This window comes from Theropithecus gelada, chromosome 11 (assembly GCF_003255815.1).
Source record: "Theropithecus gelada isolate Dixy chromosome 11, Tgel_1.0, whole genome shotgun sequence".
In the NCBI taxonomy this organism is placed as follows: domain Eukaryota; kingdom Metazoa; phylum Chordata; class Mammalia; order Primates; family Cercopithecidae; genus Theropithecus; species Theropithecus gelada.
In genome coordinates, this window is record NC_037679.1 from 77,515,052 (window position 1) to 77,525,610 (window position 10,559).

General features: G+C 42.9%; 1 protein-coding gene across 1 annotated transcript in view; it reads left to right on the top strand.

Annotated features, from left to right (window-relative positions):
• SUDS3 (SDS3 homolog, SIN3A corepressor complex component) overlaps window positions 1–8,018 on the top strand; it is a 43,716-nt gene extending 35,698 nt beyond the window's left edge. The window contains exons 11-12 of the mRNA XM_025403172.1: window positions 1,404–1,488; window positions 4,641–8,018. Coding sequence (XP_025258957.1) covers window positions 1,404–1,488; window positions 4,641–4,739 — 184 coding nt within the window. The 3' untranslated portion in view covers window positions 4,740–8,018. The remainder of the gene's footprint in view (window positions 1–1,403; window positions 1,489–4,640) is intronic.
• Window positions 8,019–10,559: the final 2,541 nt, after the last annotated feature.

Sequence of the window (10,559 nt, forward strand, 5' to 3'; positions counted from 1 at the left end):
GCTAATTTTCATGTTTTTAGTAGAGATGGGGTTTCACCATGTTGGCCAGGCTGGTCTTGAACTCCAGATCTCCGGTGATCTGCTCGCCTCAGCCTCCCAAAGTGCTGGGATTAAAGGCGTGAGCCACTGTGCCCAGCCTAAAATTCTGTTTCTTTTAACAGTATTTTCAGAAAGTACATTGACCTGGAAACCTGAGTTTTCAGTTCGTAAGTAGCAGGTTAAAGAATGAGACCCTAGACTGGAAAAAGTTCATTATGGGAGTGAAGTGCATCCTGTACTGTGATGTCTTGGCAGTAGGTTATTTTGTTATACCAGCAAAACAGACTAAGCCATCATACTTTGCTGGGAGATGCGTTTTGCTGAATTTACACGAGTTTATGGGTGTGGTTAGCCAGATCTTTGCAGCCAAAATGAACCAAAGTTTATGTTATTAACCGATGTGGGGCTGGCCCAGGCGGGAGTTGCTAGCTGCAGCTCTGCTAATATTTCCAAGTCTTGTGCTCCAGCAGGGGCTCCTTCATCCTGTGGCAGCTGCTGTTGTCCATCTGGGCTTTGGCCCCCAGCAGCTTCACTTTCATCCTTGACCTTGTCCCTGAACGTGTAGAAATAAGAAGTGGCCCTACGCTATAGGTCGACAGTAGATGCAGGAGTTGAAAGGGGAGCGTTTGTCTTATCTACATTATTCAAAGCAGGTTTCCCACATGTCCAAATTAAATACCCTTTGGTATAGACACTTGGAACTTCGCCTGATTAGCTCATACCAGGTGTGGTTATTTAATGTTCTTTATCCCCAGTGTATTCGAAGCTCTGTGATAGTGGAGACCTTGTGGCTTTTCTCACTGTCTGTCCCCAACCACCAGCATAGTCAGTGGTACACAGTAAGTGCTTCATGAGTATTTTTGAATGAGTGACTAAACGGTTGAAGTCAGCCCTCCTCCTTGTTGGTGACTGACTTGGACAAATAGAAAATAAATAACAGTTGCTGAAGCCTATTTATTTGTTTTGTCTATCCAGCCTTCTTCAGTGTTCTGGGGTGGGGCCAGAAAGGGGGGACAGAGTTTTTATTTAAAAAATTTTAATTTACTTTTTGTACTGGATCATATAGTCCAAAAAAAGGGAAAAATACATAGTTTTCCAACCCTTTCCCCAGCCTCTTTTTTCCCCTCCATAGAGGGACCAAGGAGTGTAAGCTGTAGATCCCAAAGAAGATTAGGTGGTCTTCTCATCTAAGGATGGAAGCCTTTAAATTAACCTTCATTGGAAATCCAGGCTAGTCCTCAAATGTAAATTATTAAGATTTCTTTAATTATAATTTTTGTTGTGATGGTGTTTTCATTTTGTTTGGCTTTTACTTCCTCTCTCTGTCCTTCCCTTTTTAAAAATATGTGCCTTGTTTTTGTCAGGTACCACAAGAGCCAGGCCATCTATCTGGAGTCAAAGGACAACCAGAAACTGAGCTGCGTGATCAGTTCTGTAGGAGCCAATGAGGTGGGAACCACACTTCCTCACCTTTAGGAAAGCAAAACGTGTACTGCGAAGTGTTGATAGGACAAACCTGAAATGAAAGTGCCACCAAGGAAGTACAGTGGAGTCATGTCTTCTATGTGGGTTAGATTCTAAAGTCAGGCAGAAATTGCACATTGTCAAAATCATCCTTGAAAAGCCCTTACATTTGCTTGACTACAACGTATGCAGATTTGTCTATTCCATGGGATGTTTGTGAACTCCCTGTACAGCCACTGATTTGGGAACCGCAGAGCTAGATTCCAGGAAAGAACAAAAAGCAAGTTGGTGTCTGTACATTCAACTCCTGCTTCCTTATATTAATTTTTATTGTTTTTGAGACAGAGTCTCGTTCTGTTGCCCAGGCTGGAGTACAGTGGTGCTATATTGGCTCACTGCAACCTCCACCTCCCAGGTTCAAGTGATTCTCCTGCCTCAGCATCCTGAGTAGCTGGGATTACAGGCACCCACCACCGTGCCCGGCTAACTTGTATTTTTTTTGAAGCGGAGATGAGGTTTCACTGTGTTGGTCAGGCTGGTCTTGAACCCCTGACCTCGTGATCCACCCGGCTCAGCCTCCCAAAGTGCTGGGATTACAGGTGTGAGCCACCGTGCCCAGCCAACTCCTGCTGCTTTTTAAGGTAACCGTCTACTGAGAATGGAGCTTGCCTGTGGAGCATACTCCATCTTGGTTTTGTTTCTCTAGAACTTTCACACATACCAGTAGATTTGTTTCTTGCTGTGAGGATTAAGTGAGGCACCGGGCACAGGGTCTAGTACCCAGTAAGTGCTCACTAAATGAGTGCTGACCTGAAATGACCCACACGCCACTTGCCTGCCATCTTTCCTAGCTGAGATGTCCTATTGTGCCTCAAAACAAGTTGCCAGGCTCATGCCCTTGGTTTTTGGCCTCCTCGAGACACTCCTGCAGGATGGGGTCTGGTTTTAAAGTCAACTCAGAGGGTTACACCTGAGGATGATGTGACTGCCCTCTGAGTTCTCCAAGTGGCCCTTCATGAGGAGTATGTCCGCAATGTGTAACTTATATTGTTAGTTAAAAAAAGTTAAAAACTTTAATAGCTGGATTGGCTCGATCTTTTATCAGTCCACAAATGTCTGCAAAGAAATGGATTTTTATGTGTCTACCCTCTGTAACTTATTTGTGCCAGTGCACAGTAAATCTAATGAAACTGGATTATGAAATAACTTAAGCCTCTTCTATTCTTCCAGCTTCCTGAATTGAAAATGCCCTGAAATGTGACTAGTTTGCAAAATGATTGTTTACTTAGAAGTTAGGGAGAGCCTTCTAGATAAATGAATGCCATTCTTCTCTGGGCTGAGGATCTGTGTGAGTTCCCTCAAGCCAAGTCAGAACCAGAACAGGGAAGCTAATAGAGAGACCTGTTCCTCAGCCAAGAGGTGTCACGATTTCATGATAAGCATTTGCACCTGGCTGGCTGGGTGGTTCTGCCAGCCCCTGTGGCCTTCTAGTACCTGACCCTAACTTCAGAACCAGTGCATTATTCTCTGTGATACCTCAAGATTTTTCAGAAAAATAGAAATGCAAGTTGGATTGTTTTTCTCTCTCTCTGCCGAATATTGTCACGTCTTGACATAATAGAGTGTCAGTGAGATCTGACAAAGGGTGACACTGCAACATGGCCCCTGGAAGGAAGGAGCTTCAGTGCACTGAAGACACGCAGCTCTGGCAATGGGGACCGTTCTCATTTCTTGGAAGTGTTCCAGCTCATTTTTCAGATCAAATTCTGGGTGATACTGGAGCTACTTGGCTTTAGCATAGCTTGACTCCAAGCAGGTTTGGTGGGTAGCTCTGAGTGTGTTGATGACTCCCTGACTTAGCTTTTCTTGGGATCAGTTTTTGGTTTAAAATGATTCTGCAAGGTCCCTTGGAGGCCTGGTTTCATGTGAGGTCTTTAACTTTTTAAATTTTTAAGCCAGTGCATTTGACTTTAAAGTCTCTACTGCTCAATAATCACATTAAAGAAATTGAGATGAAACTGAGAATAAGCTTTTTTAAAACCTGAAAACTGAGTCCAGGAAGGAGGAGATAAATCTGTAAACTTGTATATTTGGGTGAGATGCAGACCTTTCAAAAAACTGTGCTTTTGGCTCCATTTAATTGCATGTTACAGAAAAACAGGCAAGAGGAAGCCAGAGACTGCTTTGGTAGAGAAGAGCCGGGGGCTTTGATGTCAGACACCAGAATTCACATCGTGATAAGTGACTCAGCCTTGCTGAGCTTTGGTTTCCTCTTCTTTAAAATGGGGCCAATGATAGTAGTTATTTCCTAGGGTGTCTTGTGGGTGAAAAAACTCAGCCTTATCAGCACAGTGTCTGGCACACAGAGCTCAGTAACCCTGGCTCAGGGGGTCAGGTGACTGGCAGCAGCTCCCCTTCTCACCCATGGCTTTAGGATGCCCCTTATTGAGTGCACTTGTCGGCCCTGGCAGTCCCCTGTTGCAAGAGTTCATTCTCAATTCAATGGAAGAATGCATCTGCCCTGTAAAATGCACTGTAATCTGATACTGTCTGGGGGAGAGGGATATGGTGAGGAGGGAAGGACTCTCGGAAGTGCTTCAACCTTCTCATGATCCTAATTGGGCCTTAGCTCATTAGTGGGCATTTTTCTATTGTTGGTATTTTTCCCCCCTTTTTCTGCACAACCATTAGCCCTCATTGCCAGGAAACCAGAGGTTATATAATGTGGAAGTCCCTTGGGGCAAGGAAAATACTTCCAAATTTGATTGAAAGTTTGTGTTTATGAAAAGATCTCTTGAGTGTTGATAACGCAGTAATCAAACCAAATTTAAAAGCATCTTTAAGATCAAGGCAGAAATGGAACCCAAGGTTGCAGTGCTTTCCATTTTTGTAATCACAGGTGTGAGAGAGATGGCCGAGAAGTGAGTTCAAGGCTGATGCCTGTTCCCAGAGGCATGCCTTTAGATGGCCCGAGGTCAGAGGTGCTTATGAAGTCCTCACAAGTTGAGACAGTTTATTCCAGCAAGAGGCTACCAGCTTTCTGCCTGCGTCTCACTCGTGCCGATATTTTGATGGTGTGGGAGATCTGCTGTTCTGTATTGAACTTCTCATCTTGTTCCCTTTCCACTCCCCTGCAGATCTGGGTGAGGAAGACAAGTGACAGCACCAAGATGAGGATCTACCTGGGCCAGCTTCAGCGTGGGCTCTTTGTGATCCGCCGACGCTCAGCTGCTTGACTTTCTGCAGTGCTCTTCTCTTGACCCTTTTTCTGGAGTGGGTTTTATTTTGTTTTGTTCTGTTTTGTTTTGTTTTGTTTTCTTAATAGAAAAATGTTAACTTCCGGGAATAGCTACTCAGCCTTGGAAATGGAGAGCACTGTCGTGGATTCCTTAAGACACTTTTGTGGCTGGTCACTTCCGACTTTGTCAGTCTTTTCTGCCTCAACTTCTTCCAGAGATCGGTCACCAGGAGACTATTTTACTTTCAGGAGTATTGGGGGTTTGATTTACTTTCCTTTTATTTCCTTATTTTTTGCTTATACTTGTTTTTGGAAACCTCTGAGTTTGAAGGGACAGCTGTTTCTATTAATTATCTTTAGGTCTCTCTATCATGGAGAAGAGCAGGAAGGGATACACTCTCCAGTGCATTTTCATGTTTTGAATCTGATTAGTGGATTACGTAGCTACTTTCCCCGTCGAGCCCAATTCACTATTTCCCCAGAAGCTTGGGGCAGAGGTCCTAGCAGGAGGAGATGAAGTCTCCTGGCTCTCAGCCTTCTCGGACAAATAAATGCTTTGTGTGACATCTGGCGCATGCCATCCATTCCACTGGCTGAGTGATGGAAAACCTTGCCTGGGAGACTGACTATGTGCACTGAAGTAAATGGGGTTTGGGGAGGGGACATTTCATATTTATAATGTGCTGAAGGTACCATATTTTAAATGTTATTTAATGCAGGTGATTTATTCAAACATTTGTTCTAGCTTAAGCTGGAATAAGAAGTGGTCATTTCAGAAGTTTTCATTTGGAATTCCTTCCTCTCCCTTGTTCCCAAGTTGGCAGTAGTAGTAGGTGCCACAGGCTGATTATCTGGGTAATCTCTTATGGGTGGGAGGTGAGTTTGATAGTGCAATAATCAGTGATCTGTAGACCCTCATGCACGATTCAAGTTTCACTCTTGTGGCTGATGCCATTATTGTACATTGGCCATTCCAAACCTGCGGAGAACTTTGTTGTCAGTTCCTGAGCACTCATAGCTTCATTTGGCCCAGGTTGAAGACAAGGAAAGCTCTGCTGTGGCTGCCTCTGGACTGACACCCTCCTTAATGAGTCCTGATGAAACAGCCTTTCTTACATCCTTCCCTCATTCCCATGATTGGAGAAATGATTCATTGGGTGATGAGTGTTGGGGTTTTCTGTACTCGTGTTGCCATCTTGAGATGTTTAAACATTTGGGGGTTAGAGCAACTGTTAGCGTCTCTATGGGCAATCAGTAGAACTTACACATTCTAGGAAATCTTTCTTTGTAAGTAATTCATTTGGTCTCAAGTGATTCTCTTCATGTTGTCTCTTGATGTACATACCCCATAGCAAGTTGGGGGGCTGTGATGACAATTAAATCACCTTCTCTGAAGTTCTGGCTCTACAGAGACCAAACCTTACTGACTTGTACAAGTAAAGACTTATACAGATAGATTTTTGTTTTAATTTATCTGTTTTTTCCTCTTTTTTTTTTTTTTTTTTTTCTGGTGTTGGAGTCTTATTTAGAAAACAGGATAAATGACGCTATTATCAAAAGTTGCCTGGGGTTCTGTGTTTCTTCTCTGCCTTCCAACCCCCGACTGCTATGATGTTTACTACAGTGAACCCAGCCCATTGTAAACACAGGCTTCACCTGTTCTTGTTTGTTAGCCTTGGCTGTGAGACAGGACTTCCCTGTCTTGAACTGTTACACATACGATGTGTATGTCACGTCGCGTATCATGCAGCTGTTGGTTTTCATGTAGTGCCGTGTGGTGGAAATTAGATGTATTTCATGTATTTTTCCATTGAAGGTGGGGTTTTTCAATGATCATGTGTTTTGTCCTAAACGGTATACCAAAGTTTGTTTTTATTGTTGAGGATTGTATTGATAACCACTGGGGTTCTGCATTGAAGCAGCAACAAGTTGCCTCTTTTTCTGGCCTTCTCTGGTGGGACCTCTGTGCTTTTGTGAAGCAACTATTTATTTGAAGACCAGGGTATGGGCACTTTTGCCTTCTCTCCTCTCTGACTTTTGAGGGTATTGAGGGCGCCCTTAGTCGTAGTCTCGACTCCACTACTGCCTTCTCGGTGTCCTCACAACCCTTAATTGGGCCTAGTGAAAATGGGGGCAGATGAGAAGTCCATTTGAGAATCAGCATAGTAAATTACATTTCTAATCCCAGAGGACTTAATCTTTTCTTTTGTCACCCCAGAGGTGAAAAATCAGCAGTTGAACCGTTCTGACAGGCCTCAGTGGTGACCAGGAACAGAAGCAGCCTTCCTGTTAGTAGATGGGGTTACTTCTCTGGTGGGCAGAAGCCTAACTAAAGGGGAAAACACACTTTGTGGTTTCTAGATGAGGAGGAGGTTAGCTTCTAGCCTGGGTGGCCATTATTCCAAAAGATCTTTGTCTCTCACTAGACCCCAGGGCACCAGATGAATTTCCAAGTTTAAACTATATCCTACAAGTGATTACTTTGAATCAGACCATTCTGATCAAGAACCTGTGTATGTGTTGTGTTAGAGGCATCTGCCTCAAGTCTGTGTACAGTGTTTGCTGCGGTGTGTTCCGATATTCATTTTATCTCTGCTTGGAGGTTTTGTGTGTTCCCCTCCCCCCATGCCCTGCCTACCCCATTTTCCCTGAACTATGTCCTCTTGAATAATTTCCAGATGGATTTCTGTAGCCATCCCAAAGCCAGGGTGTTTTCATTCATGCGGATACTGGTATTTATAGATGTCTGACTACCTAACTTAATTTTTCTTTTTGAACTTCTAACTGGGGCCAGTGTAAGATCGATCCCAGAGGCTGATCTGCAAATCAAGTTACATGTATTTGTGTATGAGACCCTGTGTTCAGGACTGGGTGGCTTTTCTAAGAAATATGGGGTTTAAAGTGGAGTTGACTGTATTTTTTAACCTAATTCTGGAGAGAGGATTGTATTTTTTACAGTTTTTTGGTTTTGGCTTCCTTCTAACATTTCTTTAGCCTTGAATTTTTACTAAATAAATTTCCTCCTGATTAATTTTTTTTTTTTCTCATCTGGGAATTTGAAATCTCGGTGCTTACTGTTACACCAATTTTTCCAAAGAGTTGAAATCACTTTAATGCCAGAACATGATACATTTGCAGCCATTTCAAGCAGCTGGTAGTCTTTTTTATAACATCGTTAACGGGTACCATTAAATATTCTGAGAGGTGAATGTAAAATGTAAAAGGTGTAGGGTTTTTTTTTAAAAAAGAAAACAATAAACTTTCAAAGAGAAAACCAGCATAAAGTCTGTATTGTATCCATTGACTTGATAAGTGATAGAAATTTATTTTAGGTTTTTGATCCATTGCTTATGGGGAAAGGAAGTTAGGGCAGAGGAAGGGATAGTCTAGGCATTTAATTCTCAGTGAAGAGTAAGATATAGAATGATGTCAGGCTAATACTCAGTTTTGTAAAGAGCAATCTAGGGGTGTTGACCCTTAAATGTTTGTGCACTCTCTTCTTGTTGCAGATAAAACTAATTAAAAATCAAGTGAATAAAATGGATCTTGGGTGGAAAAACAACCTTGAAATAAACTTTTGATTGAGGATATTGTTCATTTATTTGGTGCATGATTAAGGAGGATATTGTTCCTGGCTCTTGAGGTAGTGCCTACCAATCTTAACCAAACAGTGATGGTATTTGTGCTGCTCCCGGGGTCAGCCGACAAGCCTGCGTGCTGCCGCAGGTGACCGACCTGGCGGACCTGTGACCCAGTTGTGGCACCTCTTTGGGAAAGACTGCTTTATGCTTTAGATGATGGAGAGGGGCGGTTCCTGTTTTTAAAATGTTTGAATTATAACAGAAATGTGTGCACGTTTTAATTGTAGAAGTTGTTGAAATCTCTCAAAGTGAGTTCATCCATGTAACTATTAGAGCATCCAGATCAAGAAATAACATTCCCAGAACCCACAAGCCCCTTTGACTTTCAGCTACTCCTCCCGACTAGTTTTCTCTGTTTTGAGTACCTTAACCTTCAAGCTCTTGAGCTGCTACCTTCCATGGTTGTTTTGGAAGAGCCAGGTACCTGGTATAGGCTAGGGATTGACCAGGAATGCTAAGAGTGGGCAGCAAAGGATATGACTAAATGGGGAGGGGAAAAACAGATTCAGGTCAGCCTGCTCACCCTCCCCATTGTTCCCAAGGCAAATGGGGCTTGCCCTTGATGTCATAGAGTCTGCCTTTTCCTGAGTACTTTGTATATGCCAGGCACTGTATTAAACCCCTCATGGGAGGCACTTTCTACTGATCTTCACAGTCTCTGGAGCAGTACTAACTCCCAAATTTAAGGCTGGCTCAATCTAAGCTTGACTTAATTCTGGAAACCCAGAGCTCAGCACTGTGCCTCATACATAAATACTCTGTAAATGTTAGCTAATGATATTAGGGTATGATGTGCCAAGGCAAACTGGTGAGTAATAGTGCATGTTCTGGGTGCTGGGCCCTTCCCTTGTGTTACCTTGTTTAAGCCTCATAATAAATGAAGGAGAGTACACTGCTGCTCTCACCAGTATTTAATTAATCAATTATTATTTTGGTCACCCATGAAGCAAGTATCTCACCAGTTTTTAAAGAAGGAAACAGACCCCTTGAATTACAGGAGGTGATTCTCCAAGGTCGCACAGTACGTAACAGTCTGGATTTAAAGTTTCCAAGCCAGGTTTTCCCCTAACCACTACACTTTGCAGTCCTTCCCCATCTTAATCTGTTAAAATTACATTCAACATTTCCACCTTTCTTCAGGGCTTCCCTGGGAATTTTTTTTTTTTAATCTGCTTTCACCTACTATACACACATGCTCCCAGAGCAAAATGCTAGAAGTACAAACACTATTATTTGCCAGGACCCTTTCCCCTGCCTGATAACTCTGGGTTTCTGTCTCAGCAATATAGTTGAGTGTCATGGTGACCAGCCAAGAGCTTGCTTTCTGTTGATCCTGCATGAATACAACCATCCTAAAAAGGAATGGGAACAGCTCATTGGTCTTGATGAGAACTGCTTTATCCAATAAGCAACAGGAGAGCCGTTGGACGAAAACATGTATCGGTATTTTTTCAGATCACTTCCTCCCTCCCTGCCTTATCATCTATGGAGTTGGAGGCCATTGAATTGGTTTCTGAAAATGTCAATGTGGAGTTGGCCTTCTGCATCTTGATGCTCTGATGTTGGTGGACCTTTCCATGGCATGCCCTCCTGTAAAGGCACTATAATGGAAGAATACCTCAGCTCCATGTCACCTGCCCTGAAACTGCTCAGTTCTAATTGGCGACCTGCTTACCAGCCAAACCGGGAGTGTGCAGTCTTTAGGCAGAGGCAGGATTGGAACCAATTTCTGGCCTCTTTGACTATCATTTGAGGAACTCCAAGCCCCATCCTTGGGAAGGCTAAGCACTTTTCCTGCTTTTAAAAAGCACCCGGTGGCATGAACTAGAAACACATCATTTCACTCCCTTTGGACATAATATGTATGGTGAGGAATACATTTGCTTTAGGAACTCTGGTGTTTACCAGAATAGATATTTTTGTGAATAACTGATTATTAAGACAAAGAGATAGGTTTAGGAGGATCCCTAGAGGAGAGAGGTAGATAAGAGATAGCATAGGTACCGAGATGCTTAATCCCTTCACTCATTTTCTCTAATCTGTGTTTACTCAATTCCCTGAAAGATACAGATCTATAAAATATTCACTTTACTGATACAAGAAGACCAATAACCCGAATCTTAAAGATTCTCTCCTATTTTTCAGAAGTCGGAGACTTAACAGTGTGTTGTGTTTTC